Raw genomic sequence first — 20,689 nt, 5'->3', positions numbered from 1 at the left:
ATCTTTTATAGATGAATGTTAAAATATTTAAAATAATAATATAATTGTTCGTCATGCTAAGGTAGCTGTAGTGTACCAATAACAGGTAAAGAAGTAAAAACTGTAGCATTTATACAATATGTAATAAAAAGTCGTTAACTGAAATGTAAAAACATTGCACACTTTGAATTTTATTTTAACATGACACTTGAAATACTTTCTTCTCTTTTAGCATGACCTCTCAAAACTTTGCACTTGACCTTCATTAGCTGTGAGTTTTTGGTTTGCAGGTCTAAAACCATATCCTCTGTATTTTTAATGAATTTGCTGCTATTAGGAGTTTCAATAGGTCCACAAGAAGGAGGAGGTAGAAGGAGACAGTCTCTCTGTTGACATGGTCACGGGCATGAATCCCAAAGGAACAATTGTCCCACTCAGTTAAACTTACCCAGAAGAATGCTGCTGAGAGGAAGTAATGCACACAAATGTAGTGGAGGGATGGTGAAGGGGTGAGAAAGTGCAGAGAGAAAGAAGAAGAATCATATCCCCATCCAGTGGCCAATTGAAATACAGCAATTTCCCTTGTGTGTAGCTCATTAAAAGTTCTGCAGAGAGGAGTTTTTTTTTTTGCCATGTCATTTGTTTTCGAAAGTTTTAGGTCAGTGTCAAAGTGCCTGATTTTTTATGAATATTCAAATAACATTGCCATAGATAGATAGCTAGACAGACAGACAGACAGACAGACAGACAGATAGACAGATAGACAGATAGATAGATAGATAGATAGATAGATAGATAGATAGATAGATAGATAGATAGATAGATAGGTCCCTAGCGATCTAAATCTTCTAATCTTTTCAATGAAGTGATCCCTGATTAGGATCTAGGACAATCTTAAATATCTTAAATACCACGCAACTGATATCAGGTTCCTTGATATGCTCTATATTAAGCCTTTTCCAAATGTGGATCATCGTGTTCCATTGTGTCCCCACCTCGTTTGAACTTGCTATGACCGAGAGCTAGAGATCAGTGACACTGACTCCTGTATGGGACGGAGGGATCTGATGCTGCTGCTATCCTTGGTGATGTACAGCTCAATCCAATTAGGCTTCACCTCCGGACTGTGATGTAGCGCGCGGGGCGAACACTCCTGCTCAGTCGCTGCTCCGCTGAGCGCTGCGTTACACTTTCAACACACTATCATGGCTTCGTGGCGAGAATAATCAACAGTTTCGGGGTTTTGTCCAGCTTCGTCTTTGTGCTTAATTCGCGCGAGTTGTTTGTGAGATTTGGTCCATACAGAATGAAGAGGAACGACTGCCCTTTCAGAATGGGTACCACTGACGCCTCACTTCCCTGAGCTGATGGAGGGGGAAATAAGAGGCTAATTGACTTCTTTTTGGTTGTAGAGGTAAAGGAACAAGAGGTGAACTGCGGGAAGGTAAGATTTCGCTGCTTTTATTCGCTTTAAACGAGGTCGTTTAGATAGTTGTGCGTGAGATTGCACTGTTTTGTTTAGGCACAGTAAACTCCACAGACAGGCATGCCAGAACACCACAGTTCTGCTGCTCTCAGCGTGTCCCAGCTATTTAGACTTCACTCTCAGAAATAAAGGCTCCCGACAAAAAAAGGGCTTTGAAGCTTGATGTAATTTGTTTTACAAGAACTTCGACTCGAGTTTCTTTCTTTTCTTTTTCTTTTTTTACAGCAAAAGTGGTTCATGATTATCTAATAAGAACCGCGAGTTTGATCAGCTGTCCTGAGACAGGTGCACTGGAAAGTACAGCCTCTTCCTTCCTGATTAAGGATTAGTCTGTCATGAACGTTCCTGAACAGCTTGAAATGCAAAGTTTGTAAGGGGAAGACTCAAATTTGACGCGAAGGCTGAATAGTTTCTTAGTATTTAATTTGTGAATCATCTTTTTAGCTGTGTAACAAACTTGTCTCATCAATAGTTTTGTGTTTCTCTTGACCATTGATCTCATGCACCGTAGATGAGTTGATTTTTCCTCAGAAATTAGACGAGTGAGTTTGTAATATCAGGGCACACCAATTTAACCTTGTGGGGATAAAGCATAAAGCTGCGGATATATTATGGCAGGGTGTTAACGCCATGAAAACTATACACGACGGGACATTATAGTTTTGATACATCGCAGTGCTGCAGCATTATGAAATGTTGGCCTATATAGTTTTCTCTCTGGTTGGGAGTTTTAAATAGCCGGCTGTTACAAAGTCCTTTAAGAGCAGGAAATAGAAGCCCGCTAAATAGTCCTAGCGGGATTTATCATCAAGACATTCTTAAATACTCAATCGCATTACCGTCTGTCCTCAGAGCCAAACGTATAGCCTACTTGACATCCAAATGCTACACAAGAACATTTGTCATTGTTGAATTTACATGTTCAAGATAATAAAAAATAGCATGTGCTAAGTTTCTTAGAAAATACATTTTCGATCGCAAATTTGCAAACAAATAAAAAAAATTATATTATACATTAACTGACTGACAATGTCATGGTAATGTCAAGTGGAATAATAATAACAATATATGGATATTTTCGGGATTTGTATTTATTTTTTATCTATTATATTTTTGTTGTCGTTTTTACAAATATCATTACAAATTTTTGAATATCAAGAAGTTTTCTTAATGTTACTCCAAAACATGCCTCCACATAAAAATGTCAGAATTTGCTATTTAAAAATTAAAGTAAAATGTAAAAAACTTAATGACCTTGAAACACACACACACACACACACACACACACACACACACACACACACACACACACAGTTTTTCTTGTCACATGACAACAAAATGGCCTCCTGCATGTAGTTATGCTACAAGTACTTTGAATTATTGGATACAACATATTCAGATATTATAACATTTTAAAACAAAGTTGTTCCAGGACTTAATTTAAGTCTTTAATGATCTCTGGACAGTTACACCACATAGACATATTATAACACTTTTTATTCTAAGCTGAGAACATGCTTACACAGTATTCTACATGATTTCATTGACCCCATTACAGCAGAACTACTGAAGTCCAGGGCCCTTGTTAAGAGTCCTCCTTTCATAATCCTCTACTTTCTAAAAACTGTGTGCTTTTGAGACTTGATTTAGCCTGCAAAGTTTGTTGGTTCATTAATTTTTTTGGAGCATAAAATAGGGTCATTATAGTGTTGGAGTTCTGAATGCATTGAATTCCATAAAATGATATTTTTATTGTATTAATGGCTTTATTTAGACCTCCACTTTTATTTTTTCTAATCACATACCTATGCATTATTAAAAATATTGTTGAAGGAATTTTTCTGTTACATGATAAGATGTCCTGAAATGTCTTTGATTTTCAGGTGCAACCATGGAGGGCCTTGTCTGAGTTGGATTCATCGAAGTACTCCTAATTGACATCTGAATTAGCATAACATTTGAGTAGTAGCAGTCATGACTGAGAGGGCAAACTTCGGAGCTCAGAGGGTCTCACGGCCACAAGGCTCACTCCCGCCAGAACCTATCGACATTATCCGGACAAAAGCCAGATCCAGAAGAGTCCGGATCAATGTGGGTGGGCTGGTCCATGAGGTGCTATGGAGAACCCTGGACCGACTGCCACGAACCCGTCTGGGGAAACTCAGAGACTGCAATACCCATGAAACCTTAATGGAGATCTGTGATGACTACAGTCTAAATGATAATGAGTATTTCTTTGACAGGCACCCAGGTGCCTTTTCCTCCATTTTAAACTTTTACCGGACTGGCAAGCTACACATGATGGAAGAGATGTGCGCTCTGTCCTTTGGTCAGGAGCTTGACTACTGGGGCATCGATGAGATCTACCTGGAGTCGTGTTGCCAGGCACGGTACCATCAGAAGAAGGAGCAGATGAATGAAGAGCTGAGGAGAGAGGCTGAAACTCTCAGGGAGAAGGAAGGAGATCAGGTGGAAACTGGCTGCTGTCCAGACAAAAGGCAGAAGCTCTGGGATTTGCTGGAGAAACCCAGCTCTTCTGTAGCGGCCAAGGTAGGGCAAGCACATGGCCCACACATACACAGTTCAAAATATCAGAGTGTATCCACACTAATTTATCTAATTATCAGCCAGACTAATTATTAATTTATGACATTTTCTCTTAGGATGTTCCATTTGTGCATCTGAGAGAACATTAGATCAACAAACTAGCACTTAAAAAAATACTGAAGAGCGTTAGCCCAAATATTCAGTTTGAAATGAATTATTAATTTGTCTTACAATGACTAGGGGCAAATTCAAGGGTAAAGTTTGGACTGCAAAATTCTGAGACTGATGCCAGCAGTGATATGATGAAATATGAAAACCAAAGATGAATTTATAAATACACACATCCCATATGCATTTCCCCGGCTGTCGTGATTAACATATTAGCCCAGGCTTTTATGCCACAAAAGTAGAGGCATATTTTTTTGTGGTATATAGCTTGCTAGAGGGAAGATTTATGCCTCTGCATGTCAGTGGGAAACTATTTTGGTTGTATTTTCCATCAGAGATGTTTGTTATTGCTCTTTATTTTGCCGATGTGGTGAGATGCTGCACGGATGACTGATATATGCATGCGTTACTTAATTAAGAATGATTAAGCATGAGTCAATAAAACAAAAACAGTGTCATGGTCTGTTAAATTTAAAGATGGTGCTTTAAATATCTCTCATTGTGGATTTAAGTAAGTTTTGACTAATTATGTTTTCTTACACATTAGTAGATTGTCCCGGTAGAAGGTTGTTGAGAATATTAAAATGCCTTTTCACAGCTGCTCAGGAGCTTTGTCTCCACTCACTGCCCAGTCTCAATACACAGATCACCTACTTCCCAGAATACAGACAGGGAAAGCAGTCAGAAGAGCCATTAGTGAAATGCTTTAATGTACAGGATTTTTTTTATTGCCCTTTGGCTCTAGAGAAAAGAAACTTTCCAAGGGGTAAATAAAAGCAGAAATAAAAAAAAGTTGACAAATATGTTTGATAAAACTCACTAGAATCCTAAACAAAACTGCATTTAGTGCCATAATAATAGCAACTATCATAATAATAATAACAATGTTAGCATTTAACATATTTTATGTTTTAAATATATATTAAAATCACATTAGACTTTTATTCCATACATTTAATGTTCAACATTTGGAGCAGAACACTGAACTCAGTGTAACTAAAAGTAAAGGCTGATGCGATAGGTTTTAAAAAGAAGGTTGAAATAAAGGGAAAGTGACAAAAGTGAGGAGAGAAAAGACAGATGGTAATACTCATAAACATCCCCACTAGCCAGCTGAGTGAACTCTTAGCATCAAATTAAACTGTATCCACATGTTTTCTTGGGCATATTTGTCAACAGCTGTTACCTGACCAGAAAGGACAAGGAATATCATCTCACTCTGATTAATTGTGTTTGACAGATTTACATTGGCATTATGTGTGGTAGTGGGACTGGGCAGGTGGAGTAGCACGTTCTGCTCTCAGAAAGGAAGATGAAGTTTGAGTCACTGCCACTATGATTTGTTGCCAGTCAATCGTTTGAGTGAGTCAGCACAAACACACAGCGTCCATTCAGCCTACACCTATCGGCTATAATGTCTGCTCTGACAGGCCAGAAGCAGCTCTGTATTGACTGAAATCACCTTCAACTTAGTTCAGTTTATCATATCACCACTGTTCACTGAAGGGAGGTTTGAGATGGAAAAAAACTGGCAGGATTGCAACAAGCCTATTTAGAAGGTATGGTATGCATGTGCTAACAATATATAGCAGTATAGTAAATTACAAAGCAGTTCTCTTCAGTAAACCCCACTTTACTCTAGCTCTGAATTTTTTTATGCTTGGGTCTGGGTTTTAGGGAGGACAGAGCAAACCTCTACATTGCAGGGGTCCAGTCGTAATTAATCGCATGTGAGCTGCAAGATTAATGGCAAATAGTTCCTAACCTTGCCCTCCACCTTCACTTCTGTGGGTTCAGTGGTTTGGTTATTGGACACTGCCTTTTGAGCTGGAAGTGACTGGTGAGCTACGGAGGAGGTATTTCCCAATGCATGTTGATGCATATAGCAGCAGAATATTGCCAGTAATACTTTACTTTGATGCATGATGTGTTTCAGTACTGAAACACATCATATATAATTTATAACAAAAAAAAATTCCAGCCAACAGACAAAATATTTTTAAGTGTATTGTATAAAACATATATAAACATATTACATAGAAAATCTAGTCCAACAGCACAGTTCAAGGAAATGTATTTTTAGCTTTAAAAATGTCTATATATGGTTTCAGATATCAAAATACATTACAAAATGCACTTCGAGAAGTAAGAAAATACATCCAGTTGAAATATATGTTTGGGGTAAATGCAGTATGTAATTATTAAATATATTTTGGACAAACATTTTTTTTCGAAGAAGAAGAATTGCCAAAAATGAAGAAAATTGAGTAACTAACCCTAAAAACCAAATGTATTTATTTATTAATTACCAATACATTTTGAAATATTTTAATATATTTTTGCTTTATGTTTTGGGATGGACTACTTAGTCGTTACATGCTTTGCGGAGCTCATTAAATTATTTAGTAAAATGACAATGTGTTTATCCTTTCAAGTACTTGCAAATAAGCTGTTACGATTTCTATCAAGCTATAAAAGGGAAGATATTTGCAACTGGACAATTGCTGGGTTGTTGAAAAGATAAAGTGAACAGTGGCTAGTTTAGCGGTCAGCATATACCGCTCTCTGTGAGGCAATGGAGACTTAATCTCCTTTGGTGATTTACCTAGTCTGCTCCTACAAATAGACTGAGGGCCCTGGCTTATGGCTACAGTGTGTAATGTGGTCACGTGTTTAGCCAGAGCAGTTAATCAATTAGTGAAGGCAGTTTTCCACCCTGCGGAAGTAATTAAGAGCGGCAGGGGACGTTGACTTTTTTTGCGCTGTTTCAAAATGCCAAGTCGAGCATTGTGAATCACCTGGGTAGATGAACTTATTTTAACCAGCCATTTTAACCAGCCATTTTCTTGTTTTAGAGAATTTTTTTAACATCTCTATGGTTTGATGTGCTGGCTGAGGAGTGAGGTATCTGGTGTATTTGGGTTTTTTCTTTTTGTTTAACTGTTCCATTTCCCATTGACTCTCTGCTTATCTCAGAGGACTTGTGTGGTGTACGTCCTCTCAAAAGGTCAGAGGACTCTAACCCTTTCCTTTAAAGGTGCTGTATGTAGGATTGACACCGAGTGGTTGAACTAGGTATTGTAGTCCAAATTCAAAATATTGGAGAGGGTTTTTTTCACACGGCCCCTCCTCCTCAGACTTGATGCACACCCAGGTTGCCAGATTGACGACACCAACAGTAACAAGTGTACTTGACGATGACTGAAATGAAATACGCTGTGTTTTCCGCTAACTGGCAACCCGGGGTGACGAAATACAATTGGGTAAACTGGCAGTGGGCGCGTTTCACAAACCATAACAGAGACCGACATTCCAGCCCAGAATGCACATTTTCAAAGGAGAATAACTGACTGTAGCATTGTTTTTCAGATAAACAAGTATGTTAACTTAGCATGTTTCTTAAATATCTGCAAACATATTATGGTATTTTTATGCTTCAGTAGAGTCAAAAACGTATATACAGCACCTTTAAAGAGCTCGTCTGTCGCATCACCTTCATTTGTTTTGTAAACCTCCTGAGCCTTTAGTAAGCAATGCAAAGAGACATCATACAGTATAACAATGGATGAGGGTATTAGTACCTCAGGAAATGATTCTGGTTGAATTTGCACTCTCGTGTTCCTCTCATCTGAGATGTTTTGATCATTTCAATTGGTAGTCAAGCTAGTCTTGGCTAAAAAAGAAAGAAACAAACAAACAAAAACATATTTCCTTACTACTCAGCATCTTATACAGAATTTTTGCTACTGAAAATATGAAATTAAGTGCTTTAGATCAGCCTTTTACAAAGGAAATATGTATATTTTTCTCCATAAGTCCCACAGAGAAAGTGAGTCATCCTGTGGAGCGTCTCTCTTCTGAGTGACTATTTTATATGACTAAAATGCTTAAATATATTTAAGATATAAGATATTCTAAAATGCACAAATATTTATTCAAAATATCACTTCACATAAAATACAATTTATAAAATAAACATGTTTTTTTAAGATTAGTTAACTTAATTAATAATATGCTTTTGAAAATTGTTTTATAAAGCAGTAAAAATAATACATGATATATAACTAAAAGGCATAAATATTGATTTGTTTTTCATATGAATTGCAATTTTAAAAATAAATCTCAAATATAGTTTTACTTAACATTTTTATAGCATTTTTATGAATCTCGAAAAGCTATAAGAACTATACTTGATATTGTGAGACATCTTATCAGATATCATAATCTGTAAAGAGGTGTTCACTGCAGATTGTTTTGATGAGATCACTGTTCCTCTGAAATGTCTGTGGTGTGAATAATTTATGTGTATTTACAGTAATTGATCATGACATGATACTCTATGCTCTCAGCTTTGTGGACCGAGCGGAAATTCTCTGCGCCAAGCACATGAATGGGAAAGGGGGAGAAAGGGAAAAAGAAAGAAAAGCTCTTTGTCTGTGGAGGTTCTGTTACTAAATAAAGAGGCATGGGCTCTGGATGAGACTCTGGGTGCAAGGAGATACCCGGTGAATTCCCCTCCCAGACATCACAGCAAGAGCCGTGGAGGTCAACAGACAAAGTAAATGTGAAGATGAGTAAAGGTTACATCCAGTGCTTTTTTAAGAGTCTGTTAGATCCTATTAACTATAGTGAGATTGCATTAATCATTTTAAAACAATTCATCCTTTGTACACTTCAGTAAAGGCATTATTTCTCAATGTACTTATAGAGTGAGGATGGTAAATCGATCTCCTTTCATGATTATTATAGACTAATAGAAATTATTATAGACTAATAATAGATTATAGACTATTTTCATGTGAATAATGTGCTGTAAAGAGACAGATGAATGTTTAATGTGGTATAAGTTAATGGTGTCAATTACATTTACAATTAAAACAGTTTTTCAAAACAATTGAACACTTCATCTTAAAATAACTATTAAAAATAAAAACATTTTAACTATATTATAGTAAGTCTATGTTCACACATTTGGACAAAATCTAGAAACAAAATGGCAGAACATTTTTCCAGTTCAGTTATTAAATCCATGTGAGAGTTCAGACGAAGGTTAAAACTATGAAATTCAAAGCTGAGATATCCTCAAATGAGAATAGACATCTCTGAATTGAAAGTAATTGTCACGTTATGTAATCCAGTGCTTTGAAAAAGAAAGGTTGAGCTTGTGACCCAAAGGGAGCAAAGTACTGTACATAGGCCCATCGTGGGCGTTGAACAGTGGAACAAGTCCTTTAGCCTCTCTGCCGACTCAGAGGAGTTTCCATCCCTCACAATGTCACACAATTATGTAGTTAAGCCTGAGAAACCTAAAGGGATTTATCTTTAATCGGAGTAATAAACAAACAAAATAGCTACAGTTCCACCTTTGATTCAACTCTGATGGATAAAAACCCAAGTTATAGACATGATCTGATCCTGTAATTGAAGCTTCATTGAGGGTTAAAACCAATTACTAATGTAGCGTGACCTACAATCAATAGCTACTGTGTCTAACAGTAGTGTGTCTAGCAATTTTGTAGCTTGTATGACCTTGTCACGTTCATATTCTAATAATCGAATGACTTGAAATTACTTCATTTTTATATGAATTTCATTACAGCAGTAACATTTTTAATGCTTTCCTTATCCTTAATCCTTAAAGTCACTGCATACATGGAAATGTTCAAGTGCAGATGCAATTATGTACAAAAAAGTTTGTGCTACACACAGATATTTTATAGTTTGAGTTTAAGCAGTTGGACAACTTTTTAAGGGCGTCTCAAAGACGGTTATCAACTGTGGTGTAGCAAAGCTCCTTCTGTGATGTTTAGCGAAATGCGAAGCCAATGTCAGAAGTGCACAAGGGTATGAATCTGCCAAACAGCCTCAGTTTAAGTCATGAAGGCATTGCCAACAAAATGATATTTTTACGTGACAAAGCTGAAAGTTACTAGACAAAATCATTTCTATGAGGTTGATCAATACTGAGGATGTTAGAAGATTATTACATTTATATCAGAATAGTCAATGGGAATATTAAGACTATAAATCAAAGTTATTAAAATGTTGGCTGTTTAACAAATATTATCAGATGACACATACAGTGATATTTTTGAAGAAATTCTATTTCTGTGAAATCTTGGTTATGAAGGGCTGATGCTTTTAAGGGCATGTATGCATGGAAGATTTCCTCCTGTCTCTTCGTATTATAATCTATATTGACCTAGTAATTGGATTCTTTTTCATTGTTATGTGTCTCAGGACTCAGTTTAGGTCATTACTGTGTAATATATACACACAAAGATAATAGATCTTAAAAGTAATATATACATAAATACACACTCACACAGAGTATAATTATTCTTTTTTATTTAGTATATTTTTATTTTTTAATTTATATTTAATATAATTATTATTATTTCTTTAGAATATATACTGTATATATATTTTTAAATAATATAGATATTAAAGAAAGCACTATACTGAAAGCAGACAGCCAGGTTTTGTATAAGGAGATCAGATCTTATGCTGTTGTGCTATTGATGCTCTTTCTTGGGCAATCTGTGTGCTATTCATACAGTGTGACAACAAAATACATGCTATTAGCTCCACCTACCCAACCCACAAGAGCTAAAACCCTGCCACGGGCAGGAGCACTGCCAGTCTTGTAGGATAAGACTTCGAGTTTTATCCTGTGAGCTCAACCTCACCTTGAACCCAGTTGTGATTTCCGTTCTGTGAAATGATTTTTGGGGGACAAATGTCGGACAAATTCTCGTGGATCTAGTATGAGAGCAGATATCTTAGATTGTGTTAAAAATAGTCAGTGGCAGTTGGACAGACTGAATAGCAGGCTGTAACACTGTGTTTAAGTAGAGGTTGCCTGCCTACCCCACTTGTGTGGCTGAATATTTTGCGTGCGAGTAAGTGGTAGGCTGAGGGCTAGCCTGTAAATCACAAGCAGTCATCAGGGCCACATTATTGACTAATCACTATAATCACGACCCCCTGCTTCCTCCCACCCCCGCGCACGCAAAGACACTGTCAAACACAGAGTCTTCATCTTACTCTCTTGTAGCTCAGCTGATTTCATGCATGTTGGAACCTCTACTCGTTTCACATGTTCACAGACACTCCATTGCACATTATAGAGGAGCTGGATAGTGTGTCTCTTACTCAGCAAAAGCTACATGACAAATGTGGGAGATAAGCTCCAAATTAACCTGCCCTATAAAAAAACACACAATCAAACAGATCTCATGACACTCCTTTATAAATAACCCTTCAGTATCGATCAAGATATTCTTGGGTTTCCAGACAGAGTTTCTTCTTCCTCTTATGGCTGTAATGATAACAATGTTCTCCAGAAATAATTTAACCTTCACTTCCTCTCAGGAAGAGAGGCGTCTTCTGGGACGCTTTGTGTAGAGTTTTACACTGCCTTCAGTTGAAACATCAAATGATGACTGAAAGTATCTTAATCCTAGTTTGTTTATTCACCTAGTTAGTAAGGTGTTTCTCAAGTAGTTCAACAGAGAGAAAACAGAAAAAAACGGCCTATCAAGCAATAGATGCCAATATTGCTTGTGCAAACAACACACTTCACCCTACTCTGAGGGAAGAGCTGAAAGCTTGGCCTGTTGTAATTGTTTCTGAGAGAACACATTACTGAGTCATTCGAGCATCCGACCAAGGTTTGTAGATAAAAGAAGATGGATTTAACACTTTAACTCCTGAATCACAGGCCTTTTGCTGGATTAGTGGTTTGTAGACTGAAGGAGCTGTCCATGGTGCTGCTCTGAAATATGAATCAGCGTTACCAAATATTAATTAGTTCTTTCCAGAAAAAAATAGCTCATTCATATATTTTTTTTTTTTCATAGAAAAATGTTCATGTTCTTGTTTTCCTGGTTTTTGACTCACATATGAACCTTCCACTTTTTGCAATACAGGTAAATCCACCTCACCCTGAAGATTAAAAGGCAAATCCTCATGTTTGGCTAGATTGCTTTCAGTTAGCAGTATTTCCATAAACATATTATTTGTGATTATTTTTAGATCCTTGGTTCAGTACCAAGACAATAATTCTGTGGGCAGTGAGTTTGAATGAGAAAAATCAGCTAGTTTTTTTTTTTTGGCCAAACCATAAAATTCAGATCAGGACCAAAGCAGCTTAACTCCACACTCTAGTAGATACCTAAACCAGACTCACATTTCATTTCACCCTGCCTTTACATCATGTACATTGTTAGTTTGGCAGTCTCTTGGAATTGTACGTATGCGATATCTCAATACTGCAACTCCATGAAAGGGGATTAAAGATCATGTAAAATGATACAACTGAAGACAAATATGTATTGATTTATGTGTTTGTTATATGGTTTCAATGCAATTCTTGATTCTGGTCTATAGCACCATCTACTGGTCAGATGAAATACGGTATATTTTTCTGCTCATCCGAGTAAATTAAATTGGTTCTACTTTCATGTCTCTTGAATCACTCCATATAGATTCACTCTCTCATTTCATACTAATGCAACTGTGTCGCAGTTAAATTGTAGAGAAAATTACTTAAGTATTAATGTTAGTGTAATATTGTTGCAGCATTTATCTTGTTACCAATAGTTTTGTACATTATTTCATGTCCACATACACTGGAAAAAATAGAAACAATTTTCACTCAGAAATTGCTAGTAAATTTCCGAATTACAAAGAAATGGCAAATAACACATTGAATTAAACATTACATTTTGAAGTAGATGAACTGAAATAGTATTGTCTTGTAAAATACACTTTTTACAATGGATTTATTTATTTGTCAAGTAGCGATCATTTCCTGTCTGGGTTTACTTTCAGATAATATTGCTTCCAATCGCCTTTTTGACAGTAATTCTATTTATTTTAATTAATGGCACAAAGACATTATTAACAACATTAGCTGCCAGAAGGAAAAAAAAACATTTCAGTGGTTTTAAAACATTACAGAAAGTTTCAAAAGGTTCCAAAAAGTTTATGTATAATATAAAAGTCATTCATATAATAATAATAATAATAATAATAATGTAAGAAATGCGGTTTGCAAAGAGCCCACTTCTGATGTACATGGTAGTTTCCTAATAAAATAAATGTTATTTAAACTTATTTTTTAGATAAAAATTGTATTTTTACAATTTTTAATACTTTTCATTACATTTCAAAATGTCATTCTGAAAATAGAAAATACCACAGACTCAAAGAACATCATTAACGCATTTCGTAAGAAACACATTAAACAAATGCCAAAACAAAACAAAAGCCTTTGTGGCATCAGCAAGGTAGTACCCTTTCTCTAAGACATAATTAAATTAAGGTTAGGTGACTTGAAGGATCTCTTGGTGCTTCCTGTGCTTCCCTATGCACATAAGCCCTGGCCCAATGCCAGAAATCTCCCTGTGTTTAGATCACTGCCCATGTAATCACGTTTATACAGATCCACAGATGAGGACAGTTAACTAATCCTCCTGCCTTTCTCCTTCAGTACTTATCGCTCCTGTCTCTCCTGTGTTGAGAACAAATACAGCCCTACTGCATGTGTCAGCAGAGGCATTAAACTGAGGCCTGTATGACATACCTTGATGTAAATGTTTTTCCCAGAACCTCAGTGAAACTGATTAATGAGCTGACCACAACGACACATCAGGCTGGGAATTCATGTCCTTCAAACTTAAAGTCACCATAAAGTCAGAACACTGCTCTGATTTTAGTGCCATTCCATCAGCTGGTGTAGGTCTGACACAGCTCATAATAGCAGGGTGACTGTGATGTTTTTAGAAAATGTGTTAGTAGTAAACTGGGAGCTCTTTTTGATGATAGCATGTATATATTAAAAATAAAAAATAAAGAATGTAAAAATGTTATTTGTTAATTGTAATACTGTTTATTTGGTTTATTTATGGATGGCAAATATAATGTAAACGTCAATACAATGCCTTTTTTTTTACAGTAAAACATCATTGTTAATTATTGTGAAAATGAAAGTCTGAATAGCTAATAAATTGCATTCTGCATTCCCAGAATTTCTGTATGTACCATCAAATTTATTTGGATTTTATTTAGAAAGTAAGCTTATTGTCTTTGACAATGTGCATTGAGTGTTTTAAATTCCATTTTATATTTTTAGTCTATGCTTATGCCATTATTTTAGTGTAATGTTTTTTTTGTACTGTAGTAAAAATGTTTACATACAGTCCTTTGTTCAGTATGTGACAGCTGGGAATTTGTTTTAATGCAGAAATATTTTCCTAATAATGTGAAGCCTTTTCTGACTAGAAAACTAATAAATCATGCAAAATGAGTCTCATTTGGATGGTATATAACATCTCCTGTAGATTTACCTCAGTGACCCTCTCCCCAGGGATTAAAATCAGCTCTTTTTTACTCTTATCTTCGTGGATATGTCAACCTCTGACTGGACTTTAGGTCTCTTGGTCACAGCCAGACGCTACTCAACCCTACCTGGCAGGGACAATCCCTGCGTCATGCGATGGCAATTACAGGCTCCCTGGGAGCTAATCAAAGTCCTTTCCTTATACTTCTACTCCATTACACAATGTCAAGCACCTCTAGCAGCAAACTTACGCATTCATTTGTGCCTTCCTGTTGACCCCGACATTTGTTTAGCCTGGCTCATCAGTTGTTTAACGTGCTCTAGCAACACTCAATACTTGGGTAATCAATGACAACAAAGCACTCTGTTTTACTATACAACTGACATTGATGTAGCAAGCAAAGTTATACTGTTTAGATGCTTTAGATTTGGCCTTTTTATAGGTTTTCCTTGCACTGCATCATTGAAGCCCTCACCAAGACTCTTAAATTAGCCTTCTCTATAAACTCTAACTGAAAAAGCATGTTACTGTTGCAATCAGAACATTGTGACATTTTTCACTCTTGTTTAAGAACATATGGACCTTGCGAAGGTGTTCCCATTGTCGTCTGTGTGGGAGGACATTTCAGGATAATTGTAATAGGATTGAGTTTCTATCTATAGTAAGGATATAGAAAGGTTAGGAGCAGTTACTCAGTCTTTCCCCTCCCCCCACAAGGGAAGAATCAACCAGTAATCTCTTTAGTTTTACTTAAACATTGTAACATTAAGCATTCTAGTATAGAATATTGGGCTGGCAAATTGTGTCACAGTGCTTATTGTGTGAAACAAGTGAAAACATCCATTCATTTAATCCAAATTATTACACAATTTGGATTGGGTGTAATATGACTTGATATTTGTCTGTGGTGTGATTCATTCTGGTGTAATATCATGAAGTTGATCAAATGTGCTGAATATATTTAAAAGTGTGTTATGACATTTCTTTCATAATGGTATTTACGCCACCCACAATGACAGGACCGTGTCAAGGTCAGCCGTTTTATTCTCCACCCAGGATCATTATTAATCCCCTCTTAATGCAGTTCCAGGGAACGAGTAACAGTTTCTCGATTTGCTCATTGTCTTTTGTAGTACGTTATAGTTCGTTACTTCTTTGAGGATGACAATATCATTTATAAGGGCATAATGGCAGTACAATAGTCTAAATGAGTTCCCTAAAACTCATACTTGAAATATGTCAATTATAAACTTTAACATAAAATGTGTATTGTGTTAAAGCATGAAAGTAAAAGGGTAAGAAAAGTAAGTAGATGGGTGTTGTAACTGGAAGCTGGTGGCATCATGAAAACCATTTAATATCATTGAAGGATTTCTGAAGAGGCCTAAAATTGATACAGCAATTTTAAGGCATATTAAGGCTCAATTTATAAACATCTCTTGATCAATGTCCATTTTTAAGTTTAAAATAAGAAACTCAAGTAGCACCTTTTTCAAAAGTATGATTAATGCATTTATTGACATTAATAAATGGCAGTACGATAACATGTTGTCCCAAAATTTCAGCAGAAATAGGGTCAGACTTCATGCCTACTTGAAAAGCATTCACAGATTGACATTATCATTTAAAAAGTTTTGCATTGTTAATGCTTGTTTTTTTGTGTGAGAATGTGATGTTTCCTCTCCCTGTAATGCAGCAAACAGGGAAATTGATTTGATGAAATGCAATATAATAGCCAGACAAGTAACTCAGACTGATCAGGGTTATTTGATTACCTTGCAAGAAGATTTAGATGATCTCACGAGACAACCTCCATATTCTAACAAAGTAGCTGATCAATAAGTGCTTGTCAAAGCCATTTGTGAATTGATGTGCAGTAGGAGAATGAGAGACCAGACGAAGCAGATCACATTATCCTAATAAGGATGAGGGCACAGTCTCTTTCACTCTCTCATTTTGTTTGCTCTTAGTCCCATTAGCCTTTTCTTTATTATTATTATTAAATATTACAAGAAATGTCACTATTTCTTTAAACTTTTGAATACCTGTAACACAATTTTTACAATTACAAAACTACATTTAGGCTATTTTGATTTCGAATTAAGTGCCTACACTGACTTAAACTTAGGTAGCACTTAGGTAACACTATATTTTGATATGTGTATTTACATATATTCTGAATGAGTATACAGTGGTCACAATTAGTTGGACACTTCAGAGTTTGTATATGGATTAAGTGATGTTACGTCACTAAATGCTTTCCTCTTTTTGTTTTTTTGCAGATTCTGGCCATAATATCAATTCTGTTCATCATCCTTTCAACCATTGCACTGTCATTGAACACCCTGCCTGAGTTACAAGTGATTGATGAATTCGGACAATCCAACGACAACCCGAACCTGGCCCACGTTGAAGCCATTTGTATCGCCTGGTTCACTATGGAGTACATTCTCCGCTTTTTGTCTTCTCCCAACAAGTGGAAGTTCTTCAAAGGGCCACTCAATGTCATTGATCTGCTAGCTATCCTTCCTTACTACGTCACAATATTCCTCACAGAATCCAACAAGAGTGTCCTCCAGTTCCAGAATGTGCGCAGGGTAGTTCAGATCTTCCGGATCATGAGAATCCTGAGAATTCTGAAACTCGCAAGACACTCGACTGGTCTCCAGTCTCTTGGGTTCACGCTGAGAAGAAGCTATAATGAACTCGGACTGCTGATATTGTTTTTAGCCATGGGCATCATGATCTTCTCCAGTCTGGTGTTCTTTGCTGAGAAAGATGAAGATGCCACGAAATTCACCAGTATTCCCGCTTCATTCTGGTGGGCAACAATTACTATGACAACTGTAGGTTATGGAGATATCTATCCCCAAACCCTTCTAGGAAAAATAGTGGGGGGTCTCTGTTGCATCGCTGGTGTGTTAGTGATCGCTCTGCCCATTCCCATTATTGTGAACAACTTCTCTGAGTTCTACAAAGAGCAGAAGCGACAAGAAAAGGCTATCAAACGAAGAGAAGCACTTGAGAGGGCCAAGAGGAACGGAAGCATTGTGTCGATGAACTTGAAAGATGCCTTCGCTCGCAATATGGAACTATTGGATGTCGTGATAGAAAAGAATGAGGACAAGGGCGCAGACAATCATCTTTCACCCAGCCGCTGGAACTATCAGAAGAACCCAAACTCTGACTTGGGTTCCAAAGGCTATGATGCGAAATATCAAGAAATAGGTCAGCTGGCTTCTCCAGAACGATTACTCAAACCTACTTCAAGCCCTCAACGTCTGAATGCGAAATCCCTCGAGCAAATGTACAACCAGATGACGGCCGCCTCATCCATGAGCAGCAGCGGACCTTCGGCTTCCAAAGCAAGCACTATTGTAAAAGAAGAAGAGATGGAGATGAAGGTAGTGCAGTGCGAACCACGTCACAAAGAGAGACCCGTCACTGAGATAAGAAGCCTGTCCAGCGTTGACAGTTTCGCCAGCTGTGCCACAGACATCAGTGAGGTAGAGAGAAGCGCGCTACTGCCAAATTTCGCAGGAGCGCAGACAAGGCATCCACGCGCTCCTCCACCGCTCGACCTCAGCCAGATCACCTCCCTGGAGAAACGGGCTCCTGAGAAAGCAAAGCAGCCCGCGATCATCAAAGAGGGCCTCTACGAGTTTGTTCAATGCAAGTCAGACAACAGCACCATGTCGCAGGGCGAAGAGAACCTAAGCTTTGATCCGAGCGGTGAAAACGTGAGGAGCCCTCCACGAGGAAACCAAGTCAAAGTCAAGGGACTCAAAGTGAACTTCACCGAATCTGCAGACGAGGGCGCTTCCAACTTGCACTTAGTCGTCACGGATGACGCAGCCACACTGACACCAAAGCTACCGGTATCTGATCCATTACTGCTGCCGGGTTCTCCTCGGCACAGTCCCAGATCCCCAGGGAAAGGCTTTGAAGGGGACGGAGCCACAAGCTCTCCAGGGTTCAGTCTGTCATCTTCCGATAGCCAAAGAGGGAGAAACCACATCGATAGAGCCGCCGTTACTCCCACCTCCCCTAAAAGTGCACAAAACTGTGCTTCTGCCACGGTTGGTGCCATTGCAGCAGAAGACAACATTGAAAGTGAACAGAAGGTGGATAACCACCTCCTTTCACCTGATATTCTCAAGTCTTCAGGGGAGGGAGGTCGCTCACCACCGTGTGAAACTAGCATGGGATGCGATGGGTTGCATTAACATGTTCACGTTCACAGAACGAATGCATCAATGTATGTGGACAGAAAGAGGCATACTGATGTAGTGAAGGGGATTTTCTTTTGTCTTTCTTCGACACTATCGGACTGCATAGCCGCAGAGATTGACTTTATGATCCTGAGAGAGAAAGTCTGCTCTCAACGTCAAGAGCTTAGTGATATTCATAGAGGGAGGACATTAAAAAACAAATCATACTCTTATTATTCTATCATCATTTTGTAACAGTACAACCCTCCATGTGAAGGATTAGTTAGCTGTATCATATATATTTCAAATCATAGGCTGATTCAGACAACTGTGATAAGATACTACAAATCGTTCTTTGTCATTTACAGCCCACTGAGCAGATGTTGTGCGTACACATTTTTTAAGACTAACCACTGTAACATTTTTGTTGGGTTTGTTTATTAGTTCTGACCAAAGTGGTAGCAGTGTAAATTGGCAGTCAGCATTTAACTTGAAATAATATTTTTGACCAAAATATGCCTTCATTTGATATTATTCCTCAGTGGTCATATATGAAGCAACACAACGTTTTCAGTTCTCTCTGCAAATGTGGATCAAATCAAATTCCAATTTTTTCTTTTACCATCTCTTTGAGAAAGTAATAGAAAAGGAAAAACGTACCAAAATATAACACATCAGTACTAAATATTCTGATATCTATATGAGCATGTCCGTTTCAGCGAAGCACAGGTTCAAATGTTTCCATTTGCATCACTATATAGTTGAGCCATAGTTTACTTAGAAATACATACATTATTGAAATAAATAGTTTAGCATGGTTACTGCGGTGGCGATTCCACATCAGTGAATCTGAGAAACTGTATGGAAAGATCGTTGTTTTAAAACTGCCTTCAATTCAGAATCAGCTGAGGGAAAGCCATGAAGGCCATAGTAAATCAACTATGCCCTCTGCTGGATGAAGGAAACGGCACTTTATTTCTACGAGATGTCAACTTGACTGGATGGGAATATTGTACATCAAAGAATGTCATTTTAAAGTTCCTCTCGAGGTGCAATACACTTGTCCCGGAAACAAGAAGCTCATTGGATGTCAACAGCTCAATGCAGAACCCTGAGTGTATGATTTGTATATTAACTGTACATTCAAGACATTACCGGCTACATCCATTTAGTGTGTAGAAACACAGGTACACAAGTTGTGATGTCAATCGTACTTAAGTGATTTTTAAAACAAAACTAGGCAGGAACACAAGCCCTGCTTTAAGTATTCAAATCGGTGCCTTTTCATAAAGTCATTTATGAGAAGGCGTTAAGATCTTTGGTTTGGTTCAGACAAGCATGTACAGAAAGTCCAAATTTTTATAGAGTAAAATATGCAAATATAATTGAGTTCTCAGGTTTATTTTTTAATGTAATCTTGAAAGCCCTAATATTTCTGTATGTGAAATTCATTGTTTGCTGTTATTAAATCAAAAGGTGACGGAACAGAACACGGCACATAACTAAAGCGCTGCATGATCATCTACTTGCACAAGCATTGAGCAGATTTATCTTTAATATAACTTGACTTTTGTATGTACATTCCAATTTCATTTCTGCATATTTTTTTCCCATTAAGTTTGGATCCTAGTTGATATATTAATGTGATATTGTTTATAGTTGTACATCTTTTCTTTGAAATAGTGACTGCATTGTTCCAGATACCTAGAACGACCATTAAACAGAATAAATGTTTGAACAGGACACTATGAGCACATTCTTTACAGTTAAAACATCAGTAGATCTCGAACCTCATCATACATGGTTTAACGGTGAGATGCTTCATTAGATGTGAGGAAGGCACACAGATGTAGCAGCTTTTTAATGCGGTTGAGACTTCAGAGACTCATGCTTTACAGTATATCATATTAGCAGACTAAAGTGTCACACAATAAAAAGATACCAAGAAATAC

The 20,689-nt window shown here is 37.3% G+C and overlaps 1 protein-coding gene across 1 annotated transcript; it reads left to right on the top strand.

The window, feature by feature from the left end:
* Nucleotides 1–896: 896 nt before the first annotated feature.
* LOC107584379 (potassium voltage-gated channel subfamily B member 2-like) lies at nt 897–20,645 on the top strand. Its single transcript, XM_016270970.1, has 3 exons — nt 897–1,423; nt 3,349–4,015; nt 16,809–20,645. Exons 2-3 carry the CDS (start codon nt 3,440–3,442, stop codon nt 18,750–18,752), a joined length of 2,520 nt encoding a protein of 839 aa, XP_016126456.1. The 5' UTR covers nt 897–1,423; nt 3,349–3,439; the 3' UTR covers nt 18,753–20,645.
* The last annotated feature ends 44 nt before the right edge of the window (nt 20,646–20,689 follow it).

Source organism: Sinocyclocheilus grahami, unplaced genomic scaffold (genome assembly GCF_001515645.1).
Source record: "Sinocyclocheilus grahami isolate Dianchi unplaced genomic scaffold, SAMN03320097.WGS_v1.1 scaffold5.1, whole genome shotgun sequence".
In the NCBI taxonomy this organism is placed as follows: Eukaryota; Metazoa; Chordata; class Actinopteri; order Cypriniformes; family Cyprinidae; genus Sinocyclocheilus; species Sinocyclocheilus grahami.
The sequence above is the reverse complement of the archived record's forward strand: the minus strand, read 5'-3'. Positions and strand labels throughout refer to the sequence as shown.